We start from the raw sequence: 20,320 nt of genomic DNA on the forward strand, positions 1-20,320 counted from the left end.
ATTTATTCAGTGACTTACATAGCATCTTCCAATAACACATCCAATGGTTAAGGAATTGATTCTCAAATGAAACATACATCCTGGATGGTGTTTCCACCTGTTCCTATGTCAACTTGCCAATTAACTTTCATAGTAAGTTATGAAACATGAAATATGCTTTCTTGTGAATAATTACAACTCAATTTCTATATTTTTAAAGTAAAAACATAACTTTTAAACTCAGATACCATATTTTAAAAAGAAAACTAATCTTTGAATCAAATGAAGTAAATAATATTCAGAGGCAATAATATGGCTATGTGGATTCAATTTTGGTTGTAAAGGTTTAAAAAAAGACAAAATATTCACAAAAGTGCTGGATAAGGTCTTCAAATACATTTTGATTTTCATAAATCTAACATAAGCACCCTCATGGGCACTGTGATCTATCAATCTTCATGATATGGCAACTGCAATAAAAATATGATGAGAAATGTACCAGAGAACATCTTTCCCACCACCAGAATAACTCACCAGTATGGCTATTCCTTTTGAAGTAGGTGGTAGAGCTGGATTTAGATTTGGATGTAAGGTATGTTGAGTTGGACCCAATGGAGCTTGAGGACAAAGATTTTCCTAGATTATCAGAACTTTTCTTGATGATATTGGTAGCTGTCTTGCTCCAGTCTGAAAGAAATAATATCTCTTCATGAACCTGCTTTAGGGGGAATATGTCCTGTGAAGAATCATCACCACATTAAGAAACTTATCCAAGGCCTCCCATTTTCTTATATGCTAGCAATGGCTCAGAGAAGAGGTTGGCATATGAACAATAATAAACTGAAGTAAGTTTCTTAATTTGACCCGTTGCATGTATTGTTTAAAATCTGACTTTAATTTTGTAAGGGTGAGAAGCAATCACTGCCAAAAAAAAAAGTAATACTATTCTTCAAGTATTTTTTTAATAATAAGAAAAATCTCTTTGCCTAATAATGTGATTGAGGACCTCAAAAACATGGAAAGGTGCACATGTTATAGTGGAACCCCTGGATGTCGGAGTTGTTAAAGTAGACACAGAGCCCTGGGCAACTCCCACCTGGCTGGAATTCATGCTTCTCTGCAGAACAGAAGGGTGAGGCCCAGAGCCCTCAGATCTCCTACAGTCCTAATGTTCTGAGACTCCAACTAAGCATCTTCACATCCTCCACCTTTACAATTTTCTGCCATCGGGACTGGGTTGTTCTGACAATGGAAGACCAAATGAGAAAGGTTTCTGATTGACCTCAGGTATAAATCCGATTGCCAACATGCCCCTTTACCTGAGTTGTCTGCTAACCGAAATCTACCACAGCAGAGATGACGCCTCCACTGTTTCTGGACATTCTCCTTCATAGCACAGTGGAAAATAAATATAAATAAGCCTGCGACAAAAGACAATGCAAACATTTAAGCCAATAGATACATTTTTAAAGATAAATCTTGTAAAACACATAGATTCACTTGAAGTTCTTTTTTGTTTGTTTTTACCTCTGAGTCACTAAGAAACAAAGATCCTAAGGAATCTTGAAGTATGTACTAGATGGTTTAATCCTTTAGAACAGAACGAAAAGGTTCAGTTAAAACTAGAATAATTACACAGAGCTGCTTCTGCCTTTGCTGTTCTTTTAAGCAATTATTATGACTTAACCTGAAGATTAAGCTGAAATGCACAGTATTCAGTATAAGAGGCATTTAATATTTCCCTTATACTTGTTTTAAAATTATTTGAAAGTACTTCATAAAACTTAGAGAAAAGAGAAAAGGGAAAATATCCATAAGTTCTTCATCTATTGTAATTTGTGTATTCTTAGCTGTTTTATATATACGTATTATTGTAAGTTTGGGCCACAGAAAAATGGTATTTTTGCATGTAAAAAATGGCCGAAAATCAGCAAGTTTGGGTGGCTCCACTGGCCTGCTTTAATTTCTCAACATTTTAATACAGAAATATTTCTGTATTGTGAAACAGTCTTCATATTTATAGGTATTCCCCGAACCCATCAAAAACGAACCGGATCACTAACCGGCTTTAGAAGCCAACCACTTTCAACTTTCTAAGGAGTTTGCTTCTGCATTTTCACCCCCTAATTGATTTCTCCTTCATTTCCTCTATACTTGGTTTTCCCATCGCTTACCAGCATATTCTAGTAACTCTCTGTAAAAATCAAACACAAAATGGTCCTCCTTTAACCCCCAATCTTCTTTCGGCTTCAACTTTTTCATTCCTAGTTCCAAAGCTTCTTAAATGGTTAACTTTTGCTATCTCCACTTCTTCTCAATTCTTCTCTTCTCAACTCACTCCAAACGGGCTACTACCCACAGCTACAAAGCCACTGCTCTTGTAAAGGTCAGCACAACCCCAGCATCACTAACTTATTTTTTGTTCTCATTTGAGTAGACCCCTCAACAGCACTCAGCACGATTGACTATTCTCTCCTTCCTGATACTGTTTTCTCTTAGGTATCTTCCTTATTTGCTTCCTGGTCTCCTTGGCAGATTCCTCAGTTTTACCTGTAAATGTTGACATGTCCATGACTTAGTTCCTGTTTTCTATCTTTTCTATGGCTGTAGAGTCCCAGTAAGTTCTCATCTCCTCTGGGCATGTTGTATGCGTGCCATATGCTAATTTTTACACCTGCCCCCAATCCCCTCTCTTGTCACCACCACCTCCACCAGGACGCCAACCCATGCTGCTTACAGGACACCTTCACTGGCTGTATCTCTACTTAGCAGCATCTCAAACCACTAATGTGCTACACAGACATCCTCTTCATCACTACCCTCACACCAATATCTCAAGCTCATTCCTACCCAAAACTACTTCACAGGCTCTTCTTTCAAATCTTTCCAGTACTGCTCCCTGCTGCTCAGGTGTCAGATCAATTGCTAACTCCTCAAAGAGGACATCATCAACTGTTTGTTTCCTTTTCCTTTTATGTTTTAACCTCTAGTCACACCCTTGCACATACTTTTCTCATGGCCCTTATCAGTACCTGATATTCTTGTATTCCTCATTCATTTATTCATTTGTTTTCTTGGTTGTCTCCTGTTGGTAGATAATAAGCTCCAAGAGCAGAGGGATAGGTGTCACCTAGTGCTGTAGTGGCCATTCCCAGAAGGATACCAGGGACTAAGCAGGAACTCTATGAATGTTTGTTGAATGAATAGTATGATTAACTGCTCATCTATTTTACATGAGTTGGCTGAATACTTATATGTATATTTGTACGTGTTAAATGTATTTGGGGATGGGGGATGAAACGCAGGAGTAGAACACTAATTAAGGATCCATAGACTATAATGAAAATATGTTTACGGCAAAAGTTTCTAAAAAGTATGCAAATTAGATGCACAGGTACTGCCTTAGTAATGTACCATATGAAGCAGAACATCTACATAAGGGAGGGTCTTTTAGAGGATGTGGGGCTTGAACTGAACTTGAAGAAAGCTTTGGGTGGGGAGGAGGGGAAGTGTCTAAGAAGGGTGATTCATTCAGTGATCCTTACGCACTGCCAAACAGGAGGAACTGTTTCAGGAGCTGGATATTCACAAGTCAACAAGGTAGACGATTATTGCTTTCATGAAGTGAAATGTTTAGCATGGAAAGGTATAAAAGTAAAAATATGACAGTACATTTAAGGGACATTGACTTATCTGTTCTTTTTTAGTGTTGTATTCATCAAGAAAACTGTAAATTACACTGTAGTGTATACAATCAGAAAAGTTGGGAAAAGTACTGAAAGTGCTCTCTTTTGATGTACATAGTGAAAGTTGCAAAATATGTCTAAAGTTAGGCTTGTATGTTTTTATGGTTTAATATCGTAACTCAAAATGGCTCAAAATCTTATTATAGAATACATTACATCATGAACTATTAGAAGAGGAGCCTACTGGATGGGCCCGGACTGCAGTGAAGGACCACGGCTGATTCTCTTCCTCTGGGATTGATTTCTTGTTTGGTCATCAGTGAGTGCCTGACACTTAGGAGGTGCTCTATAACTTCCTACTGAAATTACTGGTCACCGATTTCAAATGGACAAGTAGCCTATTAAAAAACTCCTGGGGGGCGCCTGGGTGGCGCAGTCGGTTAAGCGTCCGACTTCAGCCAGGTCACGATCTCGCGGCCCGTGAGTTCGAGCCCCGCGTCAGGCTCTGGGCTGATGGCTCAGAGCCTGGAGCCTGTTTCCGATTCTGTGTCTCCCTCTCTCTCTGCCCCTCCCCCGTTCATGCTCTGTCTCTCTATGTCCCAAAAATAAATAAACGTTGAAAAAAAAATTAAAAAAAAAATTAAAAAATAAAAAACTCCTGGGAAATGCAAATGCATTTATCTATGAGGGGTATAAACAGATGTACAATGACCTAAATGAAGTAATACTGGGCATCAGTAGTATTACCATTTCATTATTTTTTTATGATTATATCTTTTATATATATTTATATAAGTAAAACTATTATTTTTATTACTAATACTTTCTTTTTAAAAATGTTTATTTATATATTTTGAGAGAGAGGGAGAGAGAGAATCCCAACCAGCTTCTGCACTGTCAGATGTCATGAAAACTGAGATCGTGATCTGAGCTGAAACCGAGAGTCAAACACATAACCAAATGAGCCACGTAGGTACCCCATTACTACTTTATTCTTAATAAAGTAATCAGTGAAGGAAATATATCCTAGTGACCTAGTTGTTTGTCTGGAATGATATCAGAGAGGGTAGGGAAGTTCTAATTATATATTTTTTTAACTTTTTATAAATTTTTGAGACAGTGCAAGTGTGACTGGGGGAGGGGCAGAGAGAGAGAGGGAGAGAGAAAATCCCAAACAGGCTCCATGCTGTCAGCACAGAGCCCAAGGCAGGGCTCAAACCCCTGAACCATGAGACCATGACCCGAGTTGAAACCAAGAGTCGGACGCTCAACCAGCTGAGCCACCCAGGCGCTCTGGGAAGTTCTAACTTTAAAAGAAACCTCTAATAAATATGAACCAAATTCCAGTCATTCTGACCACAAAGGAACAGGCACCCACACAGCTCCTGAAGGTCCTGTGCTATGGACAGGAGGGTGCCATTCTGGTTGGGCAGGAGAAGCTAAAGAGAGGAGACCTGCCTGCAGACTGGCCTGGCCCAGGCACGACAAATCTCGGAGCAGGGGGAGGATTTTCTTCCACACTTGAAACCCTCAGAGTCGGTACCTGCAGGCAATCCACCTTCCTGGGGAGTAGGGGGTAGACATCACTGGGTTTGGATCTCACCTTCACACTGACTGATGAAATCGGGTGGCTTTTCAAAGCCTTCCCGCACCTACAACTCCAATTCCCTATGCAGTTTGCTGATACACAGAATCCCTTTAAAAAGTAAACATGCCGTTTACTATCACTGGTAGTGTGAATAGTCAAGGTGTATAAATGATACAAACTGGTTAACAGCTCTTTTTAAGTTTCCGAGAGGTGGTGGCAGTTTCTGAGTAAAGGGAGCAAGAGGCATGGATGCCTGAGGAAAGGTGAACACAAGTGACAGATGCAGGAGCCCCTGCCTCGGTTTACCCTATTTTTGTTAACTGGGGCAGAATCTGTAGGTTTCGTATTTTTGACACACAGCTGAAAATACAGGTAACTATGTGTTCTCCATGTGTTCTTAAACAATTGTTTAGCAAAGTCACATATTAGGGCTGGAAGAGATCATAAACTTCAGTTAGAAACTTTCTTTCCCAAGCATCTCTGGCGACAGGGCCTCCCACTGAGTAAATGATTTTCATTCGTTGAGAGCAGAAGGTGAAAGCTGCCAGATGTTGCTTCCCTTGCGTTACACTCAGCAAATTTTATAAATGTCGTATCTACTGGAGGGAAAAAAAAAAACTTCAGAGGTTATGTCTGGTGTTTCGAGGACACTGGGAGAGAACTAATTCTTGGATTCGCTTTGTCACCCTCACTGGGATGCTAACGTGAATTATTTTGAGGGCCTGATGCTGACCAGAGTCACAGAGGAAGAGGTTAAAGATAAAACTGGCTTAATAAAACAATTTTTTAGATTGTGCAGTGCTGTTCTAAATTATAATTATATGGCATTAGATGACATTGCCTATTTTTAAGCATCTGCATTTGCCAGTAAATATACAGGCATCCAATAAATTCAAGAGACACTGGAATACAAATTAGATTTAAAATCTGAACATCTCCTCTAAACTGCTGTGATAGCAGTCACTGAAATGCTCCGTCCCCCACTATGAATTGTGATGCTACGAGACAAAATTAGATGACAGGCATGAGAAATTAGAATTCTTATGACTTAATATATTTTTAAATGGCAAAGTATTCTTTAGTCTTCTTTAGCATTCTTCTTTTAGCATTCTTTAGCCTTGAGATACGTTTCCATTTTAAATCGGAACAGGGTTCTCGTAATAGGTTATTTTGCTCGTCATAGTAACTAGACCTTTTCATGTGAATTTAAATTAGCCTGACAATAAATATTATACCCAAATTCTTACAGGACAAACCATCCCTTCTACAGTTCAACTGTGGGAAATGTGGTAGGTATGTGCATCTGGAAGAACGCACATACTCAGTATGGAAAGAAATTCTGAACACTTCAGAAAGGAGGAGGAGAAATGTGGCAGGGGAGCCAAGGGAATCTGGAGGCCAAAGTGAGAAAACAGAGGGCTATTCCCTCCTCAATTCTGAGGGTTGGTGGGTTTTTTTTGTTGTTTTTTTTTTTTGGATCTATTTATAGATCTTGGTGCCAGAAGCACAACTAAAATCATAAAACTTTAGACTTCTACACTGACATCCAAGGGAATCTGCTTGATTTCTCTTCCCGGTCTATGCTCTCTTTTCTAGCAAATAGTTTCCCTTTGAGGCTATTCCTATCAACCACACAGCACCTCAAAGAGTATCTCCACACCACCTGGAAAAATATGCTCTTCTAGCTTTCTGGGAAGGGTTTTCAGCTGTGACCAGGGACCAGGATAATTGGCCTTTATTCTTCACACTGACTTACAGCTTTATTTAACTGACCAGGGAGTAGGGAACAATGTCCATACAAGTTGGAAGCTGAAATGGCTGAAAAGATTTGAATCAGAATTAAAGCCTTTACTTCATCTTGCAGGTTAGTGCTAGTTCCATGAGACCTTCATGTCTCACAAAACAGAGCTCCTTAGCAATAGTTTCTTAAGCTTGATAACTGCTTGATTCTTTAATTTACTCACATGGATTTAGATCCCATGCTGGAACAAGAAGAAAAACAAAAACTTGAACCGATTTTAAATGAAGAGATATCTAACCCATTCTCTACCCACCCATCCCCCCTCACCCTTGTTTTCCTTTTACTATCATCTTTCGCTAATTAGAGGTATCTGATCACTAAAAAAACAAAAATTTAGGGGCTCCTGGGTGGCTCAGCGGGTTAAGCGTCTGACTTTGGCTCAGGTCACAGTCTCACGGTTCATGGGTTTGTGCCCTGTGTCGGGCTCTGTGCTGACAGCTCTGGGCCTCGAGCCTGCTTTGGATTCTGTGTTTCCTTCTCTCTCTGCTCTTCCCCTCTCTTTCTCTCTCTCTCAAAAATAAATGAATAAACATTTAAAATTTTTTTAAAAAATGTAGACCACTATGCAAATTCAAGATGTCTTACTTCTCAGCAAATTTTGAAATTTTCTTATTTAAAATAAATGACTTTTTCAATCCTGACAGAGGATGATGTCCCAAGGGTGTGGGAGGGTGGGGCTGCCCTTGGGCATTGTCAAGGAGGAAAAGGTAAGGAACTCCACCTCCTCAGATCCCCCCAGGGAAGCACACCACAGGCCAAAGCTGGGTCAGCAAATACAGTGCAGTGACACCTCTAAGAACCATCTAAACTTGGAGTGAGAAACATTCTGAAAACTCATCAAAAAGTGGATTTGGAGGATGCCTGGGTGGCTCAGTCTGGTAAGTGTCCAGCTCTTGATTTCGGCTCAGGTCACAATCCCAGGGTCATGGGATTGAGCTCCGAGTCAGGTTCTACACTGAGCATGGAGAATGCTTAGGGTTCGTTCTCTCTCTCTCTCTCTCTCTCTCTCTCTCTCTCTCTCTCTCTGTCTCTCTCTCTCTCTCTCTCTCTCCCACCCTCCCTCCCTCTCTCTTCCTCTGCTCTCTACCTCCCCCCACCCCCCCACCCCCACTCATGCTCTTTAGAAAAAAAAAAGTGGATCTGGTTTTTTTAAAAAAAATTTTTTTTTCAACGTTTATTTATTTTTGGGACAGAGAGAGACAGAGCATGAACGGGGGAGGGGCAGGGAGAGAGGGAGACACAGAATCGGAAACAGGCTCCAGGCTCCGAGCCCTCAGCCCAGAGCCTGACGCGGGGCTCGAACTCACGGACCGTGAGATCGTGACCTGGTTGAAGTCGGACGCTTAACCGACTGCGCCACCCAGGCGCCCCCAGTTTTTGATATCTAGTCCTTTCATTGACCTGAGAACACCTTCAAGCAGAATGTTGGAAAAAAAAAATAATAAATTTCCTTCTAAGTACTGGTGCTATATTCGCTGCAGATGTTATGGTCTGTGTTTAACCTTGGTCTTTAAAAAAGCTATTTGACTATGTATTTAGAAAAAAAAGTTCTGAGCCTCAGTATTTCGGCTAGGAATTTGGCCCCCACATGGGACTCATTCTCTTTGGCTGATTCTGGCAAAGACTGTGGCTTTCTGAGGCAGATGTAAAATGAGTAGCCAAAGGGATGTTCTCAGATCTTTAGCCTGATTATCAAAAGTTGAAAAAAAAAATAATTGCCAAGGAACAGTTCCCCTTGGATATAAAAATGAAATCTGTACAGTACAATTCAGGACAGCACATATTGCCATTCTTTTGCGGCTCTAAAAGGTCATTTTCGAGAAGCCGTGGTGGAGGGGAAAAAAAAAAGCAAACCAAAACCAAAACCTCAGGTCCTCTGCTCCTAATGAGTGCTTTATTAGCTAAAAGCAACTGACACTTGGAGCAAGACTGTCATCAACAAATTCTGACAAATGGCCTCAGTTAACTTTTTCTTACTCTGGATAATAAAGATCCAGAGTCACAATTAGGGGGAAGATTGCAGATATAGGTAAGTTCAGGGATGCAGGGTAGACTCAGTGCGGGTAGTAATGAAGAGTGAATGGTATCTTAGGTCCACAGGCACAAGTGGTTCTGGAGTTTTGATGGGAAAAGCAATCAAGAATTAATCAAACCACATGTGGGCAAAAAAGGATGCATGCTCTAGATAACTGATTTTCGATACGAATGGTCTAGATTACCTCTAAGTCCCCCAGCAAGCCTGAGTCCATGTCTCTGAATAGCTCATATATTCTGTTGTCACCTAGACATAGCCAGCTGGCTGCGGGGCTGGGTTTATGGCTCTCTTTGGGAACCTCCTGAATCCTGCTTTCATACTACCAAGATGCCCTTTAGAAAATTATTTCTCTGTGGCAGAAAATGCCGTGCCAAAAGATGAGTAATTTATTTCCTTGTAGTGTGTAACGTCTCAGCCAACATGATGTCGTCTCAGATGTTAGGGTTTAAAGGTGGTTCCTCTATTTACCTTGGCACCGATTTCCTAATGTTGCACATGTGATTACAGCACAGTTTAACAGTCAGGAGGCTCCTGACCCTTAATTTGATTTAATTTTCTTAGCTTACCAATAAGGTTAAAATAATACTAATAAATACATGTCCCTAAATTGTTTTTTTTCTGAATAAGGGTAAGAGTAAATTAGCATTTACTCATTAAACATGTAATTACTAATGGTTTTTCTCAATGGATACAGATACTCACTAGAAACTTTGAAACAAAAAACTGAAAGGGTAGTGATTTGTTTTATTTTTCTTATGCTTTATCCCCTAATATGTAATATGCTATGTTATAAATACTACGTTGTCGATTCCAACTGATCTTAGGGGAGTCATGAACTCTTCTGAGCCTGTTTCTTCATCTATAAAATGGAGACAATACCCTCTTTCTTGGGTACAGACTTTCTACGCTTGTTTTAAGAATTACATCAAATCATGGATGTTGTGTGAGAGTTTTTTTGTAAGCCACAATGCAACTGTGAAAATATAAATTATTTCTGTTGCTCTGGGTATCTTCATATTTTCAAATTAATGGCAAACATTATCTCTGAGTAAACTGATAATAACCTTGTGTGTTCACAACGGCAGCTTCTATTCTCAGAATTATAAAAGATGGGCTGATTGTGCCCAAGACCAGCAATCAATATTGTTGAGTTCACATGCTTGGAAAAGGAAAAATGAAGACCAAGTTCTTGTTATGGGACTAATTACAGATCTTGATAAACTTGCCAGGAGTGTTAAACTTCCCTATGTGTTGAAAAAACCTAATCTAGTTGATAGTATCAAATATTTTGGTATAGTTAATGAAAAAAAACATACAGTCTGAATATTGTTTATCACTTAAATTTTTTTTTTTTAATTTTTTGAGAGACAGAGCACAAATAGGGGAGGGGCAGACAGAGAGAAAGAGGACCCCAAGCAGGCTCCGCACTGTCAGTGCAGAGCCCAACATGGGACTCAAACTCACAAACTATGAGATGGTGACCTAAGCCTAAATCAGGAATCAGCTTCTTAACTGACTGAGCCACCCAGGCGCCCCATTGTTTATCACTTAAACTTTTTTTTTTATTTTGTTTTTGAGAGAGATGCGCATATGCAACTGGGGGAGGGACAAAGCAGAGGGAGAGGGGTAGAGAGAATCTTAAACACACTCCATGCCCAGTGCAGAGCCCAATGTGAGGCTTGATCTCAGGACTGTGAGATCATGATCTGAGCTGAAATCAAGAGTTGGATGCTCACCCGACTGAGCCACCCAGGAACCTCTATCGCTTTTATTATAAGCAACTATGTGCACTTATTTAATCACAGACAATAATCTAATCCTACAAGTGTGTCAATATGGTTAAGAGGCAGAGGTGCCCAAGGGGACTCTGGCCAAGACCTTCTCAACAATCAGGGAACTGCCTTTTACTTCTTTAAAATGCGTTACATTGTATTTCCTGAAGTGTAGGCTAATGTTCCCAGGCATGTGAATTATGATATGCTTTTGTCAAACATCTGTTCCCTTTTAAATAGCAATTTATACACCATACCATTTTCTCAAGTTGTATTCTTCAGAAAAAAATTAAAATTTCAAATGCAGTGATCTGCCAGTTTATCTGGTGAAAGCAGCAAAGACAGTAAGAATAGATATGCAACCCCACCATGGCAAGAGAAGACACAGTTATCTTTTCATCTTAAGAGAAAAAAAAATCAGTGGACTGATTAAAATATAACTTACTCAAGCGAAGAAGAAAAAATAAAAAGAACAAAGCAATGTACTGTGAAAAATTAGAAAATAATAGACTTAGGCTTAAGCTGGATTCAATTCATGATTTCATTTGCCTATTCAAGTAGGTAAAATTTAAGCTATGACACACAGATTATAGTAATTCTCTGATACCACCATTTTTGGCAGTTAAGTTGTATGGCTGTAAATGTACATAAAAAATTAAAAATACATATAATAACAAAAATACATATTAAAACTGACCCTTAAAATAAAATATAAAAATAAAGCATGCATAACCTTTTAATATGTAGGCTATGTAAATTTATGTAAGCACCCATATGATCATACATGTATATGTGTGTTTGGGCACCCTCACATCCATACATGCATTTATTTCCAAGAGTCCTGAAAGATAAAATGGATTTTTAGCATGTTTGAACCAAAGTTTTGAAGACATACACAAAAATGGAAAGAAACCTGTTCGCCAAAGCCACTCATGTGACACAGATGCCCCGATCTGACTACAGACCCAGCTTGGACACCTGTCATTCGTGCACACAGCATCTCTAGAACACTAAAAGGTGAGGGGTCTGATTTTCAGATGTTTCATTACAAGCTACATCTGAGATTAAAATCTGTTTGGCATAAACTTAATTTTCATAATATTGTATTACACTCTACATCTTTGGCCACTGCTGAGTCTAATAATGATAGGCTTCAGTTAGCTAGAATATCGCATTAAGCAAGAAGATCACTCACCCTGACCATTCTAAAAAAATATATTTTTTTTAAGTTTATCTATTTATTTTGAGAGAGACAGAGAGAGCACAAGTGGAGGAGGGGCGAGAGAAAGGGAGAGACAGAGAATCCCAAGCAGGCTCCGTACTGTCAGCGTGGAGGTCAACGTGGGGCTCGAACTCACAAAACCGTGAGATCGTGACCTGAGCCTAAACCAAGGGTCAGACACTTAACTGACTGAGCCACTCAGGCACCCAAGAGTTTACTTTAATGAGCAAACCAGTGATGACTGTCCTGGGGCAGCATACTTCCAAAATTTCTCTTGACTCCGTTCATGTATTTCCAGCTCCCCCATCCCCACTGCAGTCTAAAATACTTCACTGCCTTGTCTCACCCGGACCATTGGAATAGCCTCTTCTCTGCTTGCCATACAGCCACTGCTGGGCCGTTCTAATCCCTTCTTCATAGGTCCAGCTTCATCTTTATACAATGCACATCTGATCATGTCATTCCATACCTAAAAGATTTCAAAGACTTTCCACTGGTCTTAGAAAGATCAAAATACAGGGCCTTATGGTCCAGCCCCAGGCTCCCTTTTGTGCCATGCACATCACTCTGTCACTCTACGGCTCATTCTTGGTTCTCTGGTTATAGGAACTTTCTTTTAATTCCTGGGGCATACACTATAATCACTAACGATAGCAGGTTTTTTGCACACGGAGTGTCCTCCACCCAGAATCATCCCTTCTCCGTTTCTACATCCACCTCCACCTCATTCATCCCTGCCGGTCCTTCAGATTCCAGCTTAGACGCCACGGCTTCTGTCATGTGCTCCCAACACCACCAGCTACATTTCATATGGTGACTATCTGATTAATGTCGGTCTTTCCTACTAGAACAGAAACTCCGTGAGACAAGTGGGATCGTGTCAAGGTTTTTGTTTGTTTTTGGTTTTGGTTTTTTTGCCGGAATAAAAAAAAATATCAGAAAGAATAAAAAAGACAAAGTAGTTTGCCTAAGTACTACCTGAGTTCACTGAATTGTTTCTCTAGACTGCCTAGGTTCTATATGCATCTTTGAATAAAGCATATACTTTCAACAACAGCCAAGCCTCTCTTAGACGGTTCAGAAAGTGACTCAAATAAAAACCATCAAGCGACTTTCTGTAGCGTCCTGACAAGTTTTTGTACAGACCTGGCCAGTAAGCAATTGTTGGTGGGCTCGTGTGCTCTGGACCACTGTGTTTTAATGTACATTTCCTTTTCAGGAAGTGTTTTTAATGTCACTGGGATGTACAGAAATCTGTTCTGATTTTATGTAATTTTAACATCAGTCTTAAAAGTTAGCGATTCATGCAGAACTGTGACTTGATGATGGTTTAGAACATTTTTCCCTCCTGACAGGAGACCTATCCTGGGAAAAATAAAACATCCCGATTCTCATTAATGGAAACAGAGCTGAACAGACAACTGTAGCTGTTGAAGGTTACTGAAACTGCCAGGAAATTCTAAAAGCAAAAACAAGGTTGGGCTGGCAGATTAATGGGCCCGAAACAGAAAACCATGGAATTTCTAATGTTAATGGACATTTCTGTCAATATTTATCTAGGCACTTTAAGTTGTATATTATAGAAGAGATTAACTAGGGGAATGCTCACTTTACAAAGCTAGATCCTAATGAAGATGTGTTCATAATGCTACCTATCCGGTTTCCATCTTTAGGAGGGGTGTTCCAGGCTTATTATTCTATTTACTAAAGATAATGAGCCCACATATTTCCTCTATTATGGGACAGTGAACCTGAATAAAATTTGCTGAACTAATGCCTCTTTATGCCAGAAGAGTCTCAGGTTGGATTTAAGCCATCTCCAAAGCTGCTCCCCCCTTTCTTCATCCAGCAATCCATTTATTCATTTAACAAACAATCACTGAGCACCTGCTTCATGACAGATTTTTGTTTTGGTTTGTTTTTCAGGAGCTCACGAGCTGGTGGGAAAACTAGGAGGCAGAGCAAAGTATCGATACGATACAATAGTACGATACGAAACGGTAAACACTCCCCTGCTGGTAAATACCAGCTTTTCTTAGAACGCACCTGATAGGGGAGAAGCTGCCCAGACATCTCGTTTGGGGAGTTTGATGAGCAAGCCTGCATCCTCCCATGCTGTCCACCCCAGCTCAGATCAGCGCAGCTCTCCTTAGCCCTCCTTCCCCCCACACCTACCAGGGCATGGCCAGGTGCTGCTGGTAAGCCCGTAGTACTGCCCTACTCAAAAATCCCAAGCTTTGCCATCTCCTTCCTTTTGTAGTGTGGGCCTCACCGTGCTTCTAAACATCAGGGAGCCTATCAATGACCCAAGGGACATCCAATATCTTAAAGAATGTCACTCAGCTTTCAAAAACCATGACTTATATTTACTTAAGTTTAAACGCTGAGGTCCTCATAGAGTATACTCGGGTATGTGTTATGGAATCAGAAGCATGACAGGAAGCTCCTTGAAGGAAGCCTTTGACTTCTGTACAAAGAAGGCCATTGGCAAATGTTTGCAAAATTGTTGAACTAACTGCTCTATCTCATAAGAAAATGAGCATTTCTGAACTAGACTATTGGTATTTATTTTGAAATCCAAGGAGCCAAGGAATCAAGGTGAATTGCTCTGTCCCTACATAGATTCTACAAGTTCTTCGGGGCCATGTTACATCTACATGGATACTAAGCGAAACTGTGAAGAAGATAACGTTGTCTGTGCCTCCCTTTACACTCCCCACTTAGTCATATAATCATGTAGATTTATTGAGTGCTTACTATCCGTCAGGCACTGTTCCAAGTGGTTGGGATACACATCACCGCAAAAAATTCAAGATCCTTTTAATGAGTGCCCTGTACCTGGGACTGTGTTCATCACCTGGAACAATGCAGTGGACACTTAGCACGGCATCAGTCCCACAGAGAAACTGCTTGCAAACACGATAACATTAGAATGCAGATATCACCAAGGTACCATATACCTTACCTTGTAATGAATTGAAGATGGAGAAGAGGTACATAAAAGGGACATTTAAGGGTCCCCAGGCAAAGAAAGCAAAACCCCACGTCATGCCCAGCAGAAACGTCAGGCTGACCACACTGCGCAAGTTCCTTAAAACCTCTTCACGCAGGGTCCGGTTGCTTCTTTTGCCGTTTCTCCCGCAGATTTGCACCATGACCACGATGAACATGGCAACATTCAGGAAAAACATGACTCCAAAATACCCAGCACAGGTCACATAAAATATGACTGGATCCTGAATCCAACAGCTTGGAGAAGAAGAAGAAAGAAGAAAGAAAAAGATTTATTACCATGTTCTGTTTACCTAAGACTTCTCCTGGCTTAGTTTGGACTTCTGCAGATTTCACAGCTGGGCCTTTCTCGGTGTCTTTAGACAGTCATTTCATTTTCTTGGGCCGCAGTTTCTTTTTTGATGTTTACACGGTTTTTTGTTTGTCTTTTTTTTTTTGGGGGGGGTTGTTTTAGATAGCCATCATCTTAATATCTAGTTATTTAAATCAACAGTTAAAAAAGAAAATGAAGTAGCATCTTGAATTCTGACTTTATGTGAAGACACTCTTGGCTCCCTCAAAACCATGCCTAACCCCCCTTTCTCTTATGTGACTGCATTCCGAGAGTGGGAAATTTAAGTACTCATTTTCTCAATCGCTTTTGCACTTAAGTGGTGGCCATGTGGACATTTGTTCTACAAAATGATATGGAAGCAAAATCTGTTATGGGATTTTTGGGAGAGCTATGCTCAATAAACTGAATTGGCAAGGCCCTCCTTTGTTCTTTCTGCTTCCAACATGAATGCAAGGTCTGGAGCTGCAGCTCTCCCTTTACATCTCTGAGGCAAAGGCCAAGATCACTGCAGAATCGCTGGCCCTGACATTTTCAGTCATGAAACTGGTGCTGGCTGTTGCCTACTTCTACATCTCTTGTCATGTGGAAAGAGCCAGTTCCTACTTAAGACACACATGATCATGGATTCCATTACTGCTGCAGAATAATTCCTATTAACATAATTAGCCTAGTTGAGGCAAGACCTTATTGGAAAACTGTGATATTCCTACAGGGACACTTCTCATGAACAGTTAAAAAGTTTACACCAATTACATCTTTATGAGATAAGGAGGAATATACTTGATATTCAGAATGGCATATATAGATCAGAAAATAGATGAAAGCAATTTATTTTTTATTTACATTTATTTATTTTGAGACAGAGATGTAATGTAAATAAATATATTTATTTTGAGACAGAGATGTAAATAAATACATTTATTTATTTTGAGCAGTGGAAGGGTGGGGGGAAGGGGAGAGAGAGAGAGAGAATCCCACTAACTGTGCAGAGCCCATTGTGGAGCTTGAAGTCACGAATCATGAGATCATGACCTGAGCTGACATCCAGAGTCAGATGCTTAACCGACTGAGCCATCCCAGGCACACTGAGATGAAAGTAATTTAAAAACTATACCATGTGTGTTAAGTTACTTTCATCTAGGGGCCCTGGGTGGCTCAGTCAGTTAAGTGTCTGATGTCAGCTCAGGTCATGATCTCACGGTTTGTGGGTTCGAGCCCTGCGTCAGGCTCTGTGCTGACAGTTCAGAGTCTGAAGCCTGCTTCAGATTGTGTGTCTCCCTCTCCCTCTCTTCCCCCATTCATGCTCTGTCTCTCTTTCTCAAAAATAAACATTAATAAAAATAAAAAAAAACCATAATTATATAAAGTGTCCTATGAGTAAAGTCAACAAACACCACAGTCTGCAGATGCCCCCATTCCTAATTAACACCATCAAAGTTCTTAGGTGCCTCAGAAATTGGATCATTTATTTAAAGCAATTAAATTCAACTTAAAATTCTCAAGTAAATGGCTACCATTCTGGGTTATGTGTCCCACACCAGCACGTTACTGCCACGAAGGCAAAGGCTATCTTGAACAAGCTTGAATCCCAGAACCTAACGTGATTCTCGGCATAGAATAAATGCTCGATAAATGACAGCCGTTGATGGTACAGCGACTTACTAAATGTGCTTTAAAGTCCTGTGAGACTTGACTAACATACTTGCAAAATTCCCTTGTTTAGGAACTGATGCATTGACTTCTACTTTTAATATATCTTATTATAAAAATCCCTCAAATGATGCTGCTTATCTCTGGAGCTAATATTCCTTCACATACAGAAGTCCCCCCTTAGGATCCTGAAATGCCTGACCTGGATCCTTTATTTTCTGCTAGTTCTTGTGGGGTCTTTTGAGTGCTGCTTTGGAAAGATAAGAGAAAGAAGTCCATGAGGGAACGGGGCACAGATTGGACACTGACTGGATATGAACGAGTTATCCATGCATGAAATGTGCACAGAAATGTGGCCTCACAGGCCTCATCTCAGGAGTAAGCTCTTTGTGCATCAATAATTCATTCAATCAACAGATATTTATTGAGGACCTCTTATTGGCTAGATAAAGTATGAGAGAACTGCCAGTCATGAACAATATGCAAATCCTGGCCTCAACGATCCCACAGTGTGAAGGAAATTTTCCAAATACAAACACTGATTTGATTTTCTTGAAGATGTGTGCGAGTTTAAGGAAAGGGAGCCTTACAGAATCTCCTCAAAAAGAATGGGTCTTCTGAGCCTAGCAGAGCATATAACAGACTTCCTTGTCAGTCTCCCAGGTGACAGAGCACAGGTCACCATGGAAAAGCAGCTCACAGGACAGGGCACCCAGCTGAACAGCTGCAAGACAACAGAGACCTCAGCTAAGGCGTGCAAATGCATTCCAACCTTCCAAAATACGAGGCTCACTACTGGCCTGGAAACTTGTACTAAACTTTAGGAAGCAAAGGATATGTACTCACCACAAACAAATTCTCAACAAGTTTTTATTACTTACAATTCATCGCCTTGTTCTTTTCCATAACTTTCTTTTCCATAGACCTCATTTTGGTTTTTGCTTGCGAGAACAATGGACACGATTAAGGCAGGCAGACCTGTTACAGAAAGACCATGACATAAGTGACTTTTCTGAAGCATCTGGAACTGTTTGATGTGACTGATAATGGCAAGGGGGAAAAAAGAAGAGAAAGAAAACCATCCACATCACAGAAACAAATGTTTTCAAACTGACAACTTGATTCAAAACAACAATAAAATTCCCTCTTTGGTTGTTTCACACCAAACATCCAACTGTAACGGGCAACAATTAAAACCCACTCTTAAATGACAGATATTTAAGTATTCTGTTTGTCTACTGGCACTCAAGAGAGAGCCAAAATCTTGTTTATTCTGAATTCTGAAGCAAATACACACTTTCATGTATATTTCATTGGGGAAGGCCACACCACCCTAATTCCCTGAAAAATGCTTTTAGTGCCTCTGAGAATGGTGGCAGCACCTTGGAAATGTCCTATACTTCTATATCGACAGCTGCCAAAAAAAAAAAAAAAAAGGCTCTAAATGCTTGCTCTGATACAGAGGCCAGATAAAGAAAGGAATCCATCTAGAAGATTCCAAACAGGCTAATGCTACCATCCATGCCTAGCTGAGGAATCATGTTAAGAAGTTCAAGTCAAGAATTCTGGCTAGTATTCTGGTTGCACACACAAAAATAACCTTCTCTCACTGGTTCCAAAACACGGGCATTTGTTTAGAGGGTGAGGATAGCTAGGACAGTCTGAGCTGGCCTTTATATTTTCAAACATAATGGAAAGGCACCACTGTCTGCCAGTTGCTTCTTCAGACTTGGGTGGGCTGGCGTTGGTCACAGGAAATAAGTTTGTGGTGACTCAGGAGGCTAAAGCTTTTTTCCTTTACTCCTGAATTTAGTAAGGAAGGATGGCTGCACAGTTTTTTAAAATACCATTCTGGCATTAAAAAATATATAAATAAATAAATAAAAAAGAGAAAGACAAGGGGCACCTGGGTGGCTCAGTCGGTTAAACATCTGACTTTGGCTCAGGTCATGATCTCACAGTTCATGAGTTCCAGCCCCACGTCAGGCTCTATGCTGACAGCTCAGAGCCTGGAGCCTGCTTCAGATTCTGTGTCTTGCCCTCTCTTTATCCCTCCCCTAGTCATGCATGCATGTTCTGTCTCTCTCTCTCTTTCAAAAATAAATAAACATTAAAAAAAATTAAAAATAGCCATTTGCAACTACGTGGATGGAACTGGAGGGTATTAGGCTAAGTGAAATTAGTCAGAGAAAGACAAAAATCATATGACTTCACTCATATGAGGACTTTAAGAGACACAACAGATGAACATAAGGGAAGGGAAACAAAAATAATATAAAAACACGGAGGAGGACAAAACAGAAGAGACTCATTAATATGCAGAACAAACTGAGGGTTGCTGGAGGGGTGGTGGGGGGGGGGATGGGCTAAATGGGTCAGGGGCACTAAGGAATCTACTCCTGAAATCATTGTTGCACTAGATGCTAACTAATTTGGATATAAAAATTGAAAAATAAAAAATAAAATTAAAAAAAAATTAAAAATACCATCCCTGCCTTGGGATGTGTCTATCAAATCCTCATCATTCACAATTTTGAAGTTTTTTTTAGCAGCACTAGTCTTTTGAAATAGGATTTTCCTCTGAGAACCTGGCAATTTCCGTGACAGTAAAAACAGAACCAAAACTTTTGAGGCAGCTTACCCCAGCCAATGATGCAGAACTTCAGTATGTATCGGCGAATGTAAGTGTTAAATACTTTAACCAGGGCAATGTACATGTGAATTGCTTCTAGCCCCATCCAGGTAAAGGTTGCAAGAAGGAAGAAATGGAGCAGGACAGCGACAGCCATGCAAAGGCCTTCCACGTGAAACGAGGTGATCCAGCCATCCAAGAGGAAGAGGAGATTCAGGAGCAGCAGGGCTGTGCTCAGGTTCATCAAGATCTTGGAGGGATAGTCCCTTCGCAATTTCCTGCAAAGGGAAACAGGAAGAGGAGAACGAATAATCTTTTAAGCACAGGTGGTAAATTCATATCTTCTATAAAGCTCTGTAATAGGTTACTAGCATCATTTTGCAATGCAGCCCCACCGGAAGGAAGGGACTTGTGAGTATTTAAAGATATTTATGAGTATTTGGCAAATTATAACTTTTTTTTAATATTAATTTTATTTCAAAGCTGTTTCTAAGTGTTTTCCAAATTTCCAATTAGTTTCAACAGGTTGAATTTGTTTTTTAACTCAAGAAAAATTCTAGTTATAACAATGAGATTTTTGTTTAAAAAAAACAATTTCCCTAAAATTTT

The 20,320-nt window shown here is 40.1% G+C and overlaps 1 protein-coding gene across 6 annotated transcripts in view; it reads right to left on the reverse strand.

Moving 5' to 3' along the window:
- Positions 1–20,320, reverse strand: part of ADGRG6 (adhesion G protein-coupled receptor G6) — a 141,719-nt gene that overhangs the window by 7,326 nt on the left and 114,073 nt on the right. For all 6 annotated transcript variants that reach the window (XM_040449015.1, XM_040449016.1, XM_040449014.1 and 3 more), the window contains 5 exons: positions 19,721–19,989; positions 17,961–18,057; positions 15,049–15,332; positions 1,299–1,400; positions 514–666 (listed from right to left, as the gene is read on the reverse strand). In XM_040449015.1, the coding sequence (XP_040304949.1) occupies positions 514–666; positions 1,299–1,400; positions 15,049–15,332; positions 17,961–18,057; positions 19,721–19,989 (905 nt within the window). The remainder of the gene's footprint in view (positions 1–513; positions 667–1,298; positions 1,401–15,048; positions 15,333–17,960; positions 18,058–19,720; positions 19,990–20,320) is intronic.

The sequence above is a fragment of the Herpailurus yagouaroundi genome, unplaced genomic scaffold (assembly GCF_014898765.1).
Source record: "Herpailurus yagouaroundi ecotype Mexico unplaced genomic scaffold, PumYag 198, whole genome shotgun sequence".
Taxonomy (NCBI): Eukaryota; Metazoa; Chordata; class Mammalia; order Carnivora; family Felidae; genus Herpailurus; species Herpailurus yagouaroundi.